At 39.2% G+C, this 20,303-nt stretch overlaps 1 protein-coding gene across 7 annotated transcripts in view; it reads left to right on the top strand.

Moving 5' to 3' along the window:
* agtpbp1 (ATP/GTP binding carboxypeptidase 1) overlaps positions 1 to 20,303 on the top strand; it is a 71,146-nt gene that overhangs the window by 17,901 nt on the left and 32,942 nt on the right. For 5 of the 7 annotated variants that reach the window (XR_009811545.1, XM_061928976.2, XM_061928975.2 and 2 more), the window contains exons 4-15: positions 3,440 to 3,507; positions 6,201 to 6,264; positions 9,566 to 9,712; positions 9,797 to 9,928; positions 10,006 to 10,099; positions 10,199 to 10,236; positions 15,351 to 15,559; positions 15,640 to 15,817; positions 15,965 to 16,006; positions 17,264 to 17,373; positions 17,885 to 18,001; positions 19,551 to 20,197. Coding sequence is in view for 6 of the 7 variants with exons in the window: in XM_061928976.2 (XP_061784960.1) it covers positions 3,440 to 3,507; positions 6,201 to 6,264; positions 9,566 to 9,712; positions 9,797 to 9,928; positions 10,006 to 10,099; positions 10,199 to 10,236; positions 15,351 to 15,559; positions 15,640 to 15,817; positions 15,965 to 16,006; positions 17,264 to 17,373; positions 17,885 to 18,001; positions 19,551 to 20,197 (1,846 nt within the window). In the remaining variant the exon portion in view is untranslated. The remainder of the gene's footprint in view (positions 1 to 3,439; positions 3,508 to 6,200; positions 6,265 to 9,565; positions 9,713 to 9,796; positions 9,929 to 10,005; positions 10,100 to 10,198; positions 10,237 to 15,350; positions 15,560 to 15,639; positions 15,818 to 15,964; positions 16,007 to 17,263; positions 17,374 to 17,884; positions 18,002 to 19,550; positions 20,198 to 20,303) is intronic. The other 2 variants (XM_061928978.2, XM_061928981.2) reach the window with 1 other exon arrangement.

The raw sequence follows: 20,303 nt of genomic DNA, 5'->3' as shown, positions 1-20,303 counted from the left end.
TGACTGACAATCTTGCACTTTCTGTTTTGGAAATGACATGAATGTTTGTGCCACTGCTTAATAACTGTTTAATAAATACAGTTTTGGTCAATTGACTTAGTTGTGATTTCCCTCTCTGCATGAAAGTTTAAAATGAGCATATATTAATGCAGTATGAACAAGAATGTTTTAATGTAGACACATAGAATCATCATACTGCTGTGATTATATGCATCAAGTGTTCATTCAAGGCTAAGGCAAAATATCGAGAGATATATATCGTGTATCGTGACATGGCCTAAAAATATTGAGATATTAATAAAAGGCCATATGACCAATAGCCCTATGACCAACATTAAAATACAGTGGCGTAGTAGGCATAAACATTTATTAAAAACAGGGCAAATGTTTTATTTAACAAGTATATTTATTATTTTGGCCATTGTAACATAACACACAGTTACATCATACCGGTAATTAAATTATCCCCTCAACTCCCCCCAAAATGGATTAACTAGCTGGAATAAAAAAGACAATATAACATACATCCATAAACGTGGATGCATGTGAAAAAGTGCAATATATTTATCTGTACAGTAACCTATTTATTTATTTATATATGCACCTTATTGCTTTTTTTATCCTGCACTACCATGAGCTTGTGTAACAAAATTCCGTTCTTATTTATACTGTAAAGTTCAAATTTGGAATGACAATAAAAAGTAAGTCTAAGTTTAAACAGAGACACTGTGTTTGAACACAGGAAAATGAAACACTGTACTATAATCAAGTGATTATTTTACCACAAGATGGAGCCCGCGTACCACAGTTTGAGAATCACTGTGTTGGAATGTTATTACATTGACTGTACAGTTTAAGAGATTATGATGGTGACAGTTTGTTATTATCTCCCTATGTTCTTGGAATCGCCCCGTTTCTGTGTACTTGTGTTCATGAAGGGTCCTCCTCCGGTATACATTTTTAAAAGACTTCATTGTGGCCCAGACAATATGTATTGGATATGTAAATTTTGCTCCACAGTCACATTTTAACCTACTTTTGCGTGTGTCAGCAGGATGTTCCCTTTAGATTGCAAATACAACCAAACCCCACCCTCTTCAAAAGTATCCAAGTTTTATCTTTTGAAAATATACACTGTTTAAATATATATATATATATATATATATATATATATATATATATATATATATATATTGAAGACAAACATCACTGCTACATTTTTTTCCAGACATGGTTGAAAATCAAATTAATTATGTACACCTGCACACTCCCAACTCGATACAGAGCTGCATAAGAAAAGCTGCTTTTAGCAGCATTTGTGTCACTGCATGTCACGATTAGATGAAAATAACTTTATCCTACCTTCTGTCATCAACTCACGTGACAGTTTTGACTGTGTTTGCTATTTTCCCGTGATTTGTATCATTTCCTGTCCTGGTGCTTCCATTTTGGTTATACTTGGTTAGTTTCCTTTTATTGCTGCACCTTTACTTTCTTTTCCGTTTCCTGCCAGCACACCTTTTTATATACTTTTTTAAAATCATATATATTATTGAATTTTTCAATGTTTCTGTTGTTGCATCATGTTGTGATTGTACTATTTGTATTTTAACCATGTGAAGCACTTTGTGAGATCTCTCTGTAAGAAGTGCTACATAAATACATTTTACTTACCTACTTTAATTACACCTAATCTAGCCTATTTAGTTTTTACCTGTTGCTCCTTTCCTGTGCTGGATCATTGTGTTTTGTACCTTGGCTAGTGTTTGTCACAAGTTGTGTACACTTCCATGCTGCAATAGATTTTTTTTCTGACTTGCTTTGGTTTTTACTTCAATTAGAAGGGCTTTTACCTGCGCATTACCTTCCTTGCTCTGCATCCTGGTGTCCAGACCGACAACGGCAACCTAGCAATATCGCTGTCTTTTTCTGTCAGAGTACAGTGGTTAATCCAAGTTTGTAATTGTCCATCTTGACAAAACAGTCCTGTACAACAACGTAACACGGCATATTAACTTCATAGACATCAAAACAGGTGGGAGGGCATAAGACGAGAATTAATACCACACAAGGCTGTAGGCAGCAGTCATAACATTTTCACAAGTCTGAAGCAGACAGGGAGAAGCTCCTCCCCCTGTGGTCGATAGCTTATGCCAGTGATTTTTCAAACTCGTACTGGTAGGTGGGCTCCATCAAGTGGTACACCAAATAATCACCTAAGAAAATAGTCAAACAAACACAGTGTTACTGTTTAAACTAGAGATGTCCGATAATGGCTTTTTTGCCGATATCCGATATTCCGATATTGTCCAACTCTTGATTACCGATTCCAATATCAACCGGTACCGATATATACAGTCATGGAATTAACACATTATTATGCCGGAAGAGTTAGTGCTTCCAGGTGGTTCTGGGTATTTGTTCTGTTGTGTTTATGTTGTGTTACGGTGCGGATGTTCTCCCGAAATGTGTTTGTCATTCTTGTTTGGTGTGGGTTCACAGTGTGGCGCATATTTGTAACAGTGTTAAAATTGTTTATACGGCCACCCTTCACTGTGACCTGTATGGCTGTTGGTCAAGTATGCCTTGCATTCACTTATGTGTGTGTAAAAGACGCATATATTATGTGACTGGGCGGTATGGAGGAAAAGCGGACGTGACGACAGGTTGTAGACGACGCTAAAGGCAGTGCCTTTAAGGCACGCCCCCAATAATGTTCGGGAGAATGGTTGCCCCGGAAGATTTTCGGGAGGGGCACTGAAATTCGTGAGTCTCCCGGGAAAATTGGGAGGTTGAAACCGATACCGATAATATCCGATATTACATTTTAAAGCATTTATCGGCCGATAATATATATTATCGGACATCTGTAGTTTAAACTGTTTATAAAGTTAAAGTTACAAAAAACGGCAACAAAAAGACTACAAAACACAGCTTTCAGAGGCATCCAAAACTGCAAGCTCACGTCTAAATGCATGACCCTTTTGATTTGATGCTTTGGCATTGTTTAACACGAGTATCCAATGTTGTAACAACATTTATAGCTCAGAAAAGATTAAATTAATCATAAGTCCCCTTTAAAAACGACTGGCACGACAAAAAGTCTCCAAAAGGTCAACATTGCCACTTCCCCACCCCTCCTACGGACCCTCCCAGGTGTTTACGCACGTCACTCGTTAACATAACTCGCTTTTGCGCGCCGAAAGGTCGTCAAACTAGGAAGGTTGAGTACTGTCACCCATTATTGCCCACAGTGCAGCAACTTGACATTTTCACTTCCTGTTGATGTCCCCAGACTTTTGAGTCGATTATGAATGTTGGAGATAATCCTAATTTATCCACATGCCAATCCTGTATTTAGTGGTGATAGCAAAGAAATGCCTCGAGCACTTGCCGCAGGTGTATTACACAACTGTCTGCTGTGTGTCTTGTCCTACAGAGAAGACTGGAAGGGAGGTGATGTCCAAAGGCACCAGCGGCATGGAAGTTATCCTGTCTTCACTCGAGGTCAGTCACAAATTGCCCGCTTTTCTACCTTGAAAAATAAAACCTCTATTAAATGTTGAAAGTCCGTAACGAGTTAAACTTTTAACAAAACGTTCACAATGCATCTAAGCCTCTTCAACCACATGGTCATTTATGAACAAATATATCGTTACAAGACAGCAGCAACAGAACCGATGTTTTAATAAGAGTAAGGAGCAAACTGCTTAGTCATTCTAATCCAGTGTTTTTCAACCTTTTTTGAGCCAAGGCACCTTTTTTACCTTGAGAAAATCCGGAGGCACACCACCAGCAGAAATTATTAAAAAATGAAACTCAGTTGACGGTAAAAAGTCGTTGTCGCAATTGTTGGATATGAATTTAAACCATAACCAAGCATGCATCACTATAGCTCTTGTCTCAAAGTAGGTGTACTGTCATGACCTGTCACATCACGCCGTGACTTATTTTGAGTTTTTGGTGTTTTCCTGTGTGTAGTGTTTTAGTTCTTGTCTTGCGCTCCTATTTTGGTGGCTTTTTCTCTTTTTTTGGTATTTTCCTGTAAACAGTTTCATGTCTTCCTTTGAGCGATATTTCGCGCATCTACTTTGTTTTAGCAATCAGCAAAACAGGAAATTTCAGTTGTTTTTATCCTTCTTTGTGGGGACATTGTTGCTTGCCATGTCATGTTCGGATGTACATTGTGGACGCCGTTTTTGCTCCACAGTAAGTCTTTGCTGTCGTCCAGCATTCTGTTTTTGTTTACTTTGTAGCCAGTTCCGTTTTAGTTTCGTTCTGCATAGCCTTCCCTAAGTTTCAATGCCTTTTCTTAGGGGCACTCACCTTTTGTTTATTTTTGGTTTAAGCATTTGACACCTTTTTACCTGCACACTGCCTCCCGCCGTTTCCGACATCTACAAAGCAATTAGCTACCGTCTGCCACCTACTGATATGGAAGAGTATTAAACGGTTACTCTGCCGAGCTCTACACAGCACCGACATTCAACAACAACACATCATTTGCAGACTATAATTACTGGTTTGCAAAAATGTTTTTTAATCCAATTAGGTGAAATTACATAATCTCCCACGGCGCACCAGACTGTATCTCACGGCACCGTGGTTGAAAAACACTGTTCTAATCAACGCGTATGAGTTTTGCTTCAACAGTTGAGTAGTGTTCCTGATATTTTAAAGCACATGCAGAGGTAGCTATGGATGCTGACCACTCATGCAGAGCCGTGTATAGAGAGAGTATGGACAACTAAGCAGTCGTTCCAACACTGTTTTCCTGATGAAACAAACCAAAATAATAAGTCTAAATATAGTTCTAAACAATCCAGTTCTTAAACATACAATAGAGCATGCTTTTATTTCTTCAAAGCATCATTTTGGAGCAATTTTGTGGCTATATTTGATGCACTTCACTGTATACATTCATGCAGTGTTTAGTGGCCAGCAGGCTGTCTAACATGCTCCCGACGGCGCAAAAATGTAAAAAAAAAAAATACACAAAACCACCAAAAAAAACGTATTACCATCATTTTGCCAAAATCCTCATTAGCTTTGGATTAACAATTACAGAGAAATCGTGACTTGTGTGTGAATTATGCCAACTGTGATGTCTGCCTCCAATGTATTATTTTGTAATCACTTTGCTTTTACTTCTGGTTTTTTAAATATTCTTCATAGGTTTTGCTGTGGCGAGTCTGCATGGCTTCCTGATTTTATTATCACCATACCTAAATATTGAACTAATGCTGCTTTTTACAAAATTGATGACACGTACCGTATTTTTTGGACTATAAGTCGCAGTTTTTTTCATAGTTTGGCCGGGCTCCAGTGCGATTTATATATGTTTTTTTCCTTCTTCATTATGCATTTTGGGCAGGTGCGACTTATACTCCGGTGTGACTTATACTCCAAAAATACGGTAGTTACGTTTGGATTATTAGTGAAATGTGCAGAAAAGGTGCAATCTTAAAGCAAAGTTTTGTCAGGCAAAGTTTATTAATTCACTGTTGCTGAGAGTGAGATATACCACGTTTCCCATGTGCATGTATGATATACTGTTGTTATTAATTGGCACTCTAGTCTTCACGACTAACTCGATGTTTAATTAAAATAAATGTAATAAGGAAGTGCAGTGTCGCTTAGCGGCGGCTCCAAACTGGTGTCTAACATGGCGCTCTGTAGTCACGTGAGGGCTATTGACCAATTATTTAAGAGATCTTCTGAAACCAATCCATACTCTCTCTATACACAGCACTACACTCATGATGCTTTTACTGCCCTCTTGTAGAGTTAATAAAATACTACATCAGAAGGTTACCTACAGCCACAACTGTTAATGCCAATGTTTTTTGTCCCAGTGTTGTGCAGCCCCATCAAGCGTATAATGAACACATGGACAACTAACTAACTAACTAACAGCTAACTAACTGTAAGGAAATCTGTTTTGAATCTATTTTAACCGTCAAATTGTGCGTCCCTTTTGAAGGAATTTTTCATACAAGTAGACTGTAATTTAATTTACATGTTTTACACTATGATGAACTTTACAATTGATTATGTCATAATATTCATGTGAAGAATTTCAAATATACTTATATAACATTATCTGTTCAAACATTAGTTAAATAGCTTCATAGTCAAGTCATTTGTAATTGGTTTGCGCTTAATTGAGCGTTAATTTGTGATCATGTGATACTGGACAGAGCACCCGGGACTCCCAGACCACCCTGAACATCCTGTGCATACTCAGTGAGCTGCTGACGTTGGGTGAGTACACCAAGCGTCATTACCATTGTAGTAATTGATGTATTCGGCAAAAAATACCATTTGGAGTTGTCGAAAGTCCAAAATGTGTTCTTAAGATAAATTAAATCAGAAATGTTGTGTTTTCATTATTAAGCAACAAAGAATCCATAAGGAATTGTCATACTGGTTAGTTAATTTGTTGGGTGGAATTAATTATTGATTACTCGCATCCTGAAGTATAAGGAGAAAAAGAGTGCACTTCTTGACCGCAACCGGCAGAGGCGCTGTTGAATCAGTCTGAACCAGAGCCGTGTATAGAGAGATTATGGACAACTCAGTTTCAGAGTTGATGTCCAACATGGTGCTCTGTAGTCACGTGAGGGGCTTTTGACCAAGCAGAGAGAGTATGGGCAGACAATCTCCTTAATAATTCATCAAAAGCCCCTCACGTGACTACAGAGTGCCATGTTGGACATCAACTCTGAAACCGAGTTGTCCATACTATATATATATATATATATATATATATATATATATATACATGGCTCTGGTCTGAACCTTGATCCACTTGTACAACGCTGACTTGAAAACAGGAGTTCATAACATTTTGAGAGATTACAACATCACTTCAAAATTAATTTTTTTTTTAAACAAAATTCATTTTTCTGCATTGTCTGCTCAAAGAAATCTATTCCCATCTCTAAGATGCACTAACTTATACATTATATTCATAAATCTGTTCTGTGCGCAGAACACAACTCACAGTGTTATTTGGGGATAGGTACTAATTTCGGTACTTTGATGGACACCACTAAAATTCCGTCTGTATTACAATCAATCAGAGGTGGGTAGTAGCCAGAAATTGTACTCAAGTAAGAGTACTGTTACTTTAGAGATTTATTACTCAAGTAAAAGTAAGGAGTAGTCACCCAAATATTTACTTGAGTAAAAGTAAAAAGTATGTTGTGAAAAAACTACTCAAGTACTGAGTAACTGATGAGTAACATACACACACATATCATATATATATATATATATATATATATATATATATATATATATATATATATATATATATATATATATATATATATATATATATATATATATATATATATATATACAGTATATAATTTATATTTATTTATTTTGCCGTTTTTGTTTACATGTTAAAGGTGTTTTAATGAATATACATGCATGTTTAACACATATAGATTCCTTTCTTTCATGAAGACAAGAATATAAGTTGGTGTATTACCTGATTCTGATGACTTGCATTGATTGGAATCAGACAGTAGTGATGATAGCGTCCACGTTTTCAAATGGAGGAGAAAAAAAGTTCCTCCTTTCTGTCTAATACCACATGAAAGTGGTTGGTTTTTGGCATTTTATTTGTCCAGCTTCCATATTCGTTTTTATACACTTTACGAGAAATACATTGGCGGCAAACTCCGTAGCTTGCTAGCTTGTTTGCGCTGGCTTTCGGAGACTCTTATTTTGAAAGCGCAGTCGCGATGGAGCGGCACTTTTATTGTGAAGACAGGAACTGTGCAGTCAGTCTTTAGGCTTTTGACGGGATGTACGGTTGAAATAAAAAAAGGGTCTTTTTTCCTTCACACTTTTGATTGATTGATTGAAACTTTTATTAGTAGATTACACAGTACAGTACATATTCCGTACAATTGACCACTAAATGGTAACACCCCAATAAGTTTTTCAACTTGTTTAAGTCAGGTCATGTGACCGCCTGGCTCTGTTTGATTGGTCCAACGTCACCAGTGACTGCATCTGATTGGTGGAACGGAGGGAACGTCACCAGTGACTGTATTTGTTGAAACGCAGGCACTATGACAAACCAAAACAAACAAAGTGTGCATTAACAGATCGATAAAAATTAGTAGCGAGTAGCGAGCTGAATGTAGATAAAAGTAGCGGAGTAAAAGTAGCGTTTCTTCTCTATAAATATACTCAAGTAAAAGTAAAAGTATGTTGCATTAAAACTACTCTTAGAAGTACAATTTATCCCAAAAGTTACTCAAGTAGATGTAACGGAGTAAATGTAGCGCGTTACTACCCACCTCTGCAATCAATTCACGTAAAATCAAACGGTGCCATATTTTGTTACCTTTGTTGCACGTGATTTCACATCCAGTTGCAGACTAAATACCGGCTCAAACGTTTGATGAGGAAACAATCACTCAAGCAGCACTTAGAGCGGACTAGGCTAAACCGCCTGTAGGTATTGTTTCAATTTTCAATGCCAACATGCCTGATAGAAAACACTTGAATGTAAAGTAAGCCTCCTCTCTACATGCTACTGATTAGCATTAGTGATTTTACATGGTATTACCACACCTCCAAATTTGGTCATCAAAACTACAACTAAGACGCATGTTAACTGGTGTTTGATAAATTCATTACTTACAGTATGAATTCTATGTAGGGTGCAACATGAGACTGGCGCATTTAGCTTCATGGCAAAGACTTCTTTCTAGCTAGGCAACACACCGTACGTAGCCTTTACACTATTGCCATCTAACCTCTTGGAATTGCAACTGCGTGCAAATTCAACGATAAACTGGAATACTTATGAATGAAAGTCCGAAATGTAATAAAAAAAAAAAAACAAGATAGAAAAACTGGACAGTACAGTTATTATGATCAGCTCATTTGTAAATGTCACCGTATTTTCCGCACTATAAGGTGCACCTAAAAACCCCCAATTTTCTCAAAAGCTGACAGTGCGCCTTATAATCCTGTGCGCCTTATATATGGACCAATATTGAGCCACAACAGGTCTCGCAACTACTGGATGCATAAGTAACCCCAACCTCTACTGTAGCGTCTATTCTATGCGCCTTATAATGCGGTGCGCCTTATATATGAACAAAGTTTTAAAATAGGCCATTCATGGAAGGTGCGCCTTATAGTGCGGAAAATACGGTACATTAAAAATGAGATTTTATTAATAAACGATTAACAAATGGACAGTGTAGTTATTATAATCAGCTCATTTGTAAATGTTACATACAAAAATAGATTTTAACAATAAATTATTAACATTTACTAGCACACACACAATAGTACCATAAATTGGTACCGTTGAGTACTGGCATAGATGCCCATGTACCGGGAATTGGTACCGTATCAGTTTAAATTTGATAGGTTCCTAGTTTGTATTTCAATAAAGTTTTATTGTGTTGGTCACAGTACTTTGAGATGTCATAGGTGCCAAAAATGTTATCTGTTTTTTTTTATGAACAAATGGAAGATGCCAGGTGGGATACATCGTTATTACCTCCTGTCGCCCTTTCTGTCTTAGGCAAAGGACGGCGGGTGGGAGCATTTGTATCAAAAGGGGGAACAGGCGTCTTACTCCGCATTCTAATCAGCGCCAGTAGAGAGGGTCAACCCAGCGAGGAGCTCATGCTGCAGCTTCACTCCCTGCTGGCCAAGGTGGGCCTTAAAGGTAGGGAGCTAAAGAATTAGGGACAGCGGCACAGGAGCTGTAATGCTGACCTTGCATGCTTTACCTGTGTGTGTGTGTGTTCAGACAGGAAGTTGGGAGTTAAGGCGCGTCTGAGCGGCGCCGTGAACGTCACCGTCAACCTGATCAAGAAGAACCTGCAAAACATCAAGCTGCTCCTGCCCTGTTTGCAGGTTCTCAGGGTTTACTCTGTCAACAGTAAGTCCTTTCATTCAAGTCATTTATTTACCACACGGTGATTGATTTGATAGCTGTTTCTTTTTCACCCTGACAAGTGGTTAACGCTATATCGCTGGGCAAAAGCGGTGCGATCGAGCTCATGTTTAAGATTTTGGCGCCGTACAGCAAGAAGAACACCAGCCTGATCAAGTACATATACCTTAGCAATCAGCATGGAATTTAAAACTACACACTAGCACCACCCGCAGGCCTTATTGTTTACCATATATACTCTTGTTTGTTTAACAGGGTCACTGTAGATGCACTGGCAGCGCTGCTCAAATCCAGTGAGTATCCCTAATGACTTACTGTGCTGCTAAGTGTTTTTTTTTTTTTACTTTGATGGTGTAAGGCAGACCTGGGCAAATTAAGGCGCGGGGGCAACATGCATCTTAAGCTTTTCAATCTGGCCCGCCGGACATTCCCAAATAATTTTTTTAGATCTTCAAGATGGAAATTGTAGCTGCCATTATGATGTGCAGTGATGTTTTCAGATTACCGTAAGTCTTGAACTATACAAAGTATTTCAATTGTTGGAATCTGCGCTTTTGCATGATATGCTAGTTACTATGGTAATCTAATTAGTTACTATGGTAATCTAATTAGTTACTATGGTAATCTAAGTCACAGCAGCTCAGACGAGGCACCAAGCAGTGTGGGTGGGGAGCGTTTCCACAGAGTGTTTCCAGAGCGGTCAACCTGAAATGCGGGTGTCAGGGACAGACGCGGAAATAGATTTTTTCAACAAAGTTCTAAAGCTTAGTGATATATCAGATTGTAAGTGGCTTTTTTTTACCCTTCACGTTCATATTTCGCTGTGCTTGTTGCATTTTTGTTGCGTTTCACTTGATTGTAAAATATGAGAGGGGGTGTGACGTTCATATGTTGTCAATATTCAGTGTTTTTTTGTCGTTCATAGTTAATATTGTAAAATCCCACATTTTTAATTTTCATTTACATTCTGGGTTCAGTAAAAAAACTTAAAATTCCATTCTGGTTTTTAAGACGGTCTCTCATAACTTTTTTAGCATTCAATCAGACATTATTGTGAGTTTTTGTATTAGTGTTCCTAAAAATCAGATATACCGGCCCCCAGACACATTGTTTTCTCTAAATTTGGCCCCCAAGTTAAAAATAATTGCCCAGGCCTGGTGTAAGGGATGCTGACATGAGTAAAACTAGGCCTGGGCAGATAGCTGGGTTGGAATCACGTGACCTAAAGGCACATCCGGGCGCTTCCGGGTTTCAGGCGATGGTCTAGCTTATGGTCTTGTTTATCTACCTGAATCAGTGCAGATTTGGGCGTATTTTGAAAGGTTTAGAAGCGAATACAAAAGTGATCTTGAAAAAATATTTAATATGGGATGGTTTGGATTTTTACTTCTCACCTCGACCGCACTTCATTTGACACTCACGGTATTTAAAAAAAGAAAATATTGGAGGCAAATTATGGAAGGGTCCACAAATTACCCTATTTTTCGGACTATAAGTCGCAGTTTTTTTCATAGTTTGGCCGGGGGTGCGACTTATACTCAGGAGCGACTTATGTGTGAGATTATTAACACATTAGCGTAAAATATCAAATAATATTATTTAGCTCATTCACGTAAGAGACTAGACGTATAAGATTTCATGGGATTTAGCGATTAGGAGTGACAGATTGTTTGGTAAACGTATAGCATGTTCTATATGTTATAGTTATTTGAATGACTCTTACCATAATATGTTACGTTAACATACCAGGCACGTTCTCAGTTGGTTATTTATGCCTCATATAACGTACACTTATTCAGCCTGTTGTTCACTATTCTTTATTTATTTTAAATTGCCTTTCAAATGTCTATTCTTGGTGTTGGGTTTTATCAAATAAATTTCCCCAAAAAATGCGACTTATACTCCAGTGCGACTTGTATGTTTTTTTCCTTTATTATGCATTTTCGGCCGATGCGACTTTTACTCCGGTGTGACTTATACTCCGGAAAATACGGTAAACATTAATTTGTGAAAGACAAACTTGGATTTATTCGTGCATTGCTAAGTAATGTATTTCATTGACATGACGTGCTGCTGTGATCGTGACGCTAATGAGAAAAAGGATAAGGTTGTAATATTGTAATATTAATCTCATCTACAGTTCATGTCTGCAGTTGTTTTTGATGTGAAGTATATTTTGTCTCATTATTTAGCCATAGATGCCCCTGTTGTTCAGCATGACTCTTTGTAAGCGATATCAAGATTCAATATGTGCTGTTGAGCCTACGAGAGTTTTATTCATCTAGTTTATTAGGGATATTTTCTTGATGCTAATGAATAGCACTAATGGCGCTATAATGTGGTCATCTGTGTCGAATAAAGCACTTGGCTTTCCTGCACAACAACAACTTAAGCTTTTAGTTTCTGTTATGAAAATGGACAACAAAAATACGGTGGATCGGACTAACTACCACAATATTTATTACTAGGACTTAACATGACGTTATTTGCATAACTTGGTTTACGTAGTTATATTTAGGCATAGCAACCACAACAGAACAAAAAACTAATGCAATCTATTGTCCTTTCTTTACCTTTAGTTCTGCTCTCCAAAACTACTAATATAGTAGAGAATAAACTCGATTGCTTCACAGAAAGTTTCTCAAACAAATCGAATGTTCAAACAAACATTTTACAAAGTGATTGCTGCAGACACAAGCATGTCCGATTGTATTACACACATACTTGCCAACCCTCCCGGATTTTCCGGGAGACTCCCGAAATTCAGCGCCTCTCCCGAAAACCTCCCGGGACAAATTTTCTCCCGAAAATCTCCCGAAATTCAGGCGGAGGTCCATGCGGACCTAAGTGACGTGTCGACAGCCTGTTTTCACGTCCGCTTTCCCACAATATAAACAGAGTGCCTGCCCAATCACGTTATAACTGTAGAATGATCGAGGGCGAGTTCTTGGTTTATTATCTGGGTTTATTGTTGGGCAGTTTCATTAACGTCCTCCCAGCGCGGCAACAACACACAACAACAGCAGTCACGTTTTCGTCTACCGTAAAGCAGTTCGTCTGCCGTAAACAGCAATGTTGTGACACTTTTAAACAGGGCAATACTGCCATCTACTGTACATGCATATGTGACAATAACATCTACAGCTTTTAGAGAGTGCACAACTGCGCACACAACAAGGAGACGAAGCAGAATGCATCATCAGAGAGGGTGTTCAGCATGGTTAGAAAAATAGTGACAGAGAATAGAACAAGGATGGACAATTCAACCCTTAACTCAACAATGAGTAGATGAGTGTTATGTGTGTGTATATGTGTAAATAAATGAACACTGAAATTCAAGTATTTCTCTTATATATATATATATATATATATATATATATATATATATATATATATATATATATATATATATATATACATATATATATATAATATAATATATATATATATATATATATATATAATAAAATATATATGTGTGTGTGTGTGTGTGTGTGTGTGTGTCTTTATATATATATATATATATATATATATATATATATATATATGTATATGTATAGCTAGAATTCACTGAAAGTCAAGTATTTCTTATATATATATATATATATATATATAATATGAAATACTTGACTTGGTGAATTCTAGCTGTAAATATACTCCTCCCCTCTTAACCACGCCCCCCCCCCCCCCCACACACACACACACACACACATACACACACACCTCCCGAAATCGGAGGTCTCAAGGTTGGCAAGTATGATTACACAAGATGATGAAAGTCATATTTTTAACAGCCTTTCCTTCGACGCACTTTTGTTTGTTCCTGACTTTATTACCTTTATGAACCACTTCTTTCGGGACCCTATGAAAGCTCTTTCCTATCTCTCTATTTGAATGAGTGAAACACCCAAGAACAGAACAGTGCATTTTCTGGTGAAACTCTACACTCACTCTCACTTGTTTTAATGCTACGCTCAAGCTGCTTGACCATTGTGTGAGATAAACCGCAAAGAAGAAAAATGGTTATGACATCATATGCCACCCAGCTATAGTCAATAAATCAATTAATTAAACAATAAATGAAAACTCGTTAACTTTCCAGTCATCGATAAATTGCTATGTCAATGTTTGGTTTCCTTGTCTCTTGCTTTCAAACAGGGTTCACTCCGTGTGTTGCTCTCAGCACCTGAGTGCAATTATTCAACAGCAGAATTAAATAAAGGGAGTGAATCCTCTACATCTACAATCTTTGTCTCTGAGGTCGGGGGCGTGGCCGTCCGTGGAACACAGTTAGTAAGTTGCTTGTGAGAACCAGTGAGGTAACAAAAATGAGAGGAAACAAGATGATTGCAAATCTTAATGTCCAGAGTGGGAATATTGTGGCTTCGAACGAGTGAGCAAAATGAGCCCATCAACACGGATGAATGAGCCTGAATGCACAATTTTTTGGAAAGTGAAACCAACAAAAAACACCCAACTGCGAAACAAATTGCACTTCACAATGTTCAATATTTATTGAAGTGCAATTTTTGCTAACATAGATTGAGAGTCCATTTCCATCCATCCATCCATTTTCTACCGCTTATTCCCTTTGGGGTCGCGGGGGGCGCTGGAGCCTATCTCAGCTACAATTCAATTTTTAAAATGACCTATTTAGGACAATTAAAAGTTATTGATCTTCCAATTTTAATGGTAAAAAAACAAATGAGAAATCAAAGTATAATGCGTTTGAAAGGAATACTTTATTTTTCAGACTGAAAGGCACACTCCTTTCCAATCCTTTCATTTTCTCGCCTTACAACCTGTTGCACCTTGTGTATGTTTTAATTCTGGTTGTGCTTACTGACCTCGAACCAATTTTATTTGGTACATGGTGTAATGATAAGTGTAGCCAGTAGATGGCAGTCACACATCATTAAAAAAAAAGTTAAATATGTATGGACTGCAGGTTGATGCCTGTTAATCAATAAATGACGCTAACAAGCAAAAGACCAAAACTTTGATGTTTCATTGAAATTAAAGAACATTACATATGGCGATCAAAAATCTGTCAAAATGTTTTAGTATGACTTTGGTAAGCTACAAAGCCGCACCGCTTGACGGATTGTCCGAGCCTGGGGAACATCACTCCATTTACTGTCCATTTGTCCGTCTTACAGGTGCAGCACTTTATGCAGGTCATTTTTAGTAATAATATTTACATTTATTTTTGTACAAAATGCTCCAAAACCAAACTCTCTTCCTGTTTACTGCCTGTTTCAATTGATTGCACCCTCTGCTGGCTGTTCCCAGTAATGTAATCTATACAACACAGCCTTGTTATGATGGAAGGTTGGTTTATCGCAGCCTTTTTTCTCTTGTTCACATGGACTCATCCCTAAAACTCTGTCTATCTATCCACTTCCAGAGACCAATGCTCGGCGGGCGGTGGAAGCCGGCTACGTGTCCACCTTGCTGTCAGTCTACATGGACTGGCATCGACACGATACGTGGCATCGTCACACTGTCATACGCAAAGGGCTTCTGTGCTGCCTGCGCAACATCACCAACATCAGACTGGGCAGGAGAGCGTTCACCAACGCTGACGGCATGCGGATACTCTACAACTCATCCAGTGTGAGTCAGAGTGACGCGTGTCCGTGACCATACACACGCACACACACTCAGCAACAACCTCTTTTGTTTGTCTCTTCCAGGAGTGCCTCACTGTGCGCACCCTGGATCCTCTGGTGAACACTTCAAGTCTCATCATGAGGAAGTGCTTCCCCAAGAACCGCCTGCCCCTGCCCACCATCAAGTCCGCTTTCCATCACCAGCTGACGCATGTCCTGCCCTCAGGGCCTGTGGCGCAATTATACAGCCAACCTCCCGGAGGTGAGACGTTATGCACAAACACTCACCCAGCGTCACATTTGGGCCGATGGCGTAAAAGCATGCACTCGCGTCAATGCATGGACACGCACACACGCGGACAAGTAATATTTCTTAGAGCAGCAACACTCTTGACGATGTTCCCAACAGGAAGAACAAATACTCAACTCTGCAACGAGCCTTTAAAGAAGGGTAAGACGTCTGAAGACATGTCGAGAATTAACAATCGCCATTCATCACGCTTGCATGGGTCACATCATCTAAACTACTATCATACCTGTATCACACTTTTAATGCAGTTCTTCTTTCATCCCCCCATGTGAATAAACTAGAGATGTCCGATAATGGCTTTTTTGCCGATATCCGATATTCCGATATTGTCCAACTCTTAATTACCGATTCCGATATCAACCGATACCGATATATACAGTCGTGGAATTAACACATTATTATGCCTAATTTTGTTGTGAAGCCCCACTGGATGCATTAAACAATGTAACAAGGTTTTCCAAAATAAATCAACTCAAGTTATGGAAAAAAATGCCAACATGGCACTGCCATATTTATTATTGAAGTCACAAAGTGCATTATTTTTTTTAACATGCCTCAAAACAGCAGCTTGGAATTTGGGACATGCTCTCCCTGAGAGAGCATGAGGAGGTTGAGGTGGGCGGGGTTGGGGGTTAGGGGTGTATATTGTAGTGTCCCGGAAGAGTTAGGGCCGCAAGGGGTTCTGGGTATTTGTTCTGTTGTGTTACGGTGCGGATGTTCTCCTGAAATGTGTTTGTCATTCTTGTTTGGTGTGGGTTCACAGTGTGGCACATATTTGTAACAGTGTTAAAGTTGTTTATACGGCCACCCTCGGTGTGACCTATATGGCTGTTGACCAAGTATGCGTTGCATTCACTTTTGTGTGGGAAAAGCCGTAGATATTATGTGATTGGGCCGGCACGCAAAGGCAGTGCCTTTAAGGCACGCCTCCAATATTGTTGTCTGGGAGATATTCGGGAGAATGGTTGCCCCGGGAGATATTCGGGAGAGACACTGAAATTCGGGAGTCTCCCGGGAAAATCGGGAGGGTTGGCAAGTATGACTGGGAGACGCAACTGCTCTGTACTTCTCCCTACGTTCGTGTACCAGTCCGCACAGCGGCGTTTTACAAAGTCATAAATTTTACTTTTTGATACCGATCATTTCCGATATTACATTTTAAAGCATTTATCGGCCGATATTATCGGACATCTCTAGAATAAACCATATTTACACAACAATAACAACAGACACGTATTTGAAGAATTATTTCTTCAAAAGAAAGCGTACATTAATCACTTGACCATGGCAGCACACAAGCAAGTCCAATTTTGAGTTGAAATATGCACGTGTGTGTGTGTGCGTGTGCGTGCGTGTGTGTGTGTGTGTGTGTGTGTGTGCGTGTGTGTGTTCACCCAGTGGACGACGTGGTGGACGACAGCGACGACAACGAGGACATGGATGCAGACACGGAGAACGACACAGAGAACGAGGAGGACGAGAAGGACGAGAAGGATCCTCGCTCTTTGGTAATTTCTTGTGTACATTGCTGTTAACGCCCCATTTATTTATTCAGTTTACTACATGAGTCTACAGAAGCAAATAACCACTAGTTAGCACCGGGTCAAACAACATTGGCCTTCCTGATACCCTTTTTTTTTAGTCGACTCCACAAAATGGCAGTAGCAGCTTTATCTACCTCTGCGTACGCTTTAAAATGATGCTACTGAGCTGTTGGTGTATAAGTCATGTGGGTTACACTCATCAGCGCTGTTAATGCTGACTGTCACAACATTGGTTGTGTTGTTGCTATGTCCTGCAATAAACTTCTTCATTAATGACCATGTGGTTAAAAAGAGGAGGTACATTCCTTTTTAAAGAGTTTTTCCAATGAAAGAATAACAGCTGCTTCCAATTAGCGCTGCATTAGGTAAATATTAATTGTTATAATTAGAGCATTTATGGTATATGATACTCCAGCAGAGGGTGCTAGTAAACAAGACACGTTTCTGCCCGTGTACTGATGTCCTTTTCAAACAGAACGAAGACATCGAGAAGGACATAAACAAGCTGCACCCGCAGAAGAGCCCGGGCCGACCTTTTGAAGAGTTAAAAGTCTACGAGAGGTTTTTCGTGGAGCTAACTGAGGACTTCCAGGCCAGTATTTTTTATTTTAAATTGCCACGACTGCCGCATATTACGGATCACAAAATTAGGTTCACCTACACCGGGGGTCGGCAACCCGCGGCTCTAGAGCCGCATGCGGCTCTTTAGCGCCGCCCTAGTGGCTCTGTGGCGCTTTTTAAAAAATGTATGAAAAATGGAAAAAGATGAGGGGGAAAAAAAATATTTTTGGTTTTAATATGGTTTCTGTAGGAGGACAAACATGACACAATCCTCCCTAATTGTTATAAAGCACACTGTTTATATTAAACATGCTTCACTGATTCAAGTATTTGGCGAGCGCCGTTTTGTCCTACTAATTTTGGCGGTCCTTGAACTCACCGTAGTTTGTTTACATGTATAACTTTCTCCGACTTTCTAGGACATGTTTTATGCCACTTCTTTTTCTGTCTCATTTTGTCCACCAAACTTTTAAGGTTGTGCATGAAAGGTGAGTTTTGTTGATGTTATTGACTTGTTGGAGTGCTAATCGGGCATATTTGACTGGAAGCTAATCGATGCTAACATGCTATTTAGGCTAGCTATATGTACATATTGCATCATTATGCCTCATTTGTGGGTATATTTGAGCTCATTTAGTTTCCTTTAAGTCCTCTTAATTCAATTTATATCTCATGACACACTATCTGTATGTAATATGGCTTTTAATTTTTTGCGGCTCCAGACAGATTAGTTTTTTGTATTTTTGGTCCAATATGGCTCTTTCAACATTTTGGGTTGCCGACCCCTGACCTACACAAACTGTGTGTTCATTCTGCATTCAGTTGTGAGGCAAATAGGACCAACATAATTCTAATGAACGTTGATGTGGAAAAATATTGAAATAAAATACATACATAAATGAGCCACATTTTGTTTTTTATATTTTATATACTGTACAGAAATCAATTATGCGTAATGTCATTCTGTATTTGTTTAATTTTGCCACTTTATTTCAACTTCATTATTTTCTATTTATGATTAACACCTTTTCCGAATTTTTTACTTTTTGAATGCCCTTTTTTTTCTCCATTTTCCTTCATTTTTATTAACCCTGCACAAGCTATATATCGTGGCATTTTTTAAAATATCTATGATATTTGATTTGATCAAAAACTTATTGATATTTTTTCTTTTCTTGACACAGGAAGTAAAGTAAATATTGTAAGACTCAACATCTAAAAGATCAAGTGTAATGATTTATCAGTAGTGGATGTGCAGAAGGGGTTTGATTAAAGGGGCTCTGCTTCTTCCTACTCCTTTTTAGTCGTGTCGACTTGCGCAAATGTAACGGCATGCTGTTTCCTTCATGTAACTTCATCAACCATAACCATACCAGCTCTCACCGCGTCACATCTTTTGAACAACTTAAAAGTGAACAATATATTGAGAATCAAAATAAGCAGAACATTTTGGTATTGTCATTTAAATACTGTTTTGAACTGTAATATTAGCAGCTCTTTATGAGCATTAGGTGTACCTAATAAAGTGTTCTTTAATCCATATTATGGCGTGTAATATTGTCCTAATCTTGCTCCACTAGGGTCATAACATTGATTGCTCCACCACTGCCTCAACCACATCTTCATCCTCCTCAGCCCGACCCTCTAGGCCGGTCATCGTGCCCACAGCTCAGGCCCTCTCCCCGAATCACGTGACCACGCAGAACTCTCAGGTGCTGTGCCCACCTCACAAAGGACGAGACCCCCCGTCGCCTCCCTCCACCGCCACGGCTCCTCTTCCTCCTCCCGCTTTACAGCTGGACACCTTCCGCTTCAACAAGGAGCTAAGCAAAAAAGAGGAGATGCAGCAGGAGCTCTTACACGCGCTGGAATGCGTCTCCGTTAAAGCCGAGGCGTTTTTAAACGCGGACAAGCACAAAGGATCTTCCATCAGCACACGGAAACCCAGTCAGTCTCCTCTGCTTTTGGAGGGCATCGCGATCCGCTGTATGGCTGGAGGAGGAGGGTCAGACTGCGGGTCCGAGGGCACGGAGGACGAAGGCGCCGTCCTGGAGGTACCCGACACGGCCCAGCTTCTCCCGCTGCACGACTTGGACCTTTACGTGGAAATGGTGAAGGGGACTCATTCTGTCCCTCAGTACACTGAAGTGGCCTACCCAGACTACTTTGGACATGTGGCGCCCACGTTTAGGGAGCCCCTCCTGGAGAGAGTTTACGGCGTACAGAGGTGAGACACTGACTGTTCTGCTTTACAATTCATTTCCTCACTTAAAAAAACAAAAACAAATAAACCTTTAGACAGTGGGTGTCAAACTTGTTTTCAATAAGGGCCA

Source organism: Nerophis lumbriciformis, linkage group LG33 (assembly GCF_033978685.3).
Source record: "Nerophis lumbriciformis linkage group LG33, RoL_Nlum_v2.1, whole genome shotgun sequence".
NCBI classification, from domain to species: Eukaryota; Metazoa; Chordata; class Actinopteri; order Syngnathiformes; family Syngnathidae; genus Nerophis; species Nerophis lumbriciformis.
Note: the sequence above shows the minus strand (reverse complement) of the source record. Positions and strands in the feature narration are given on the sequence as shown.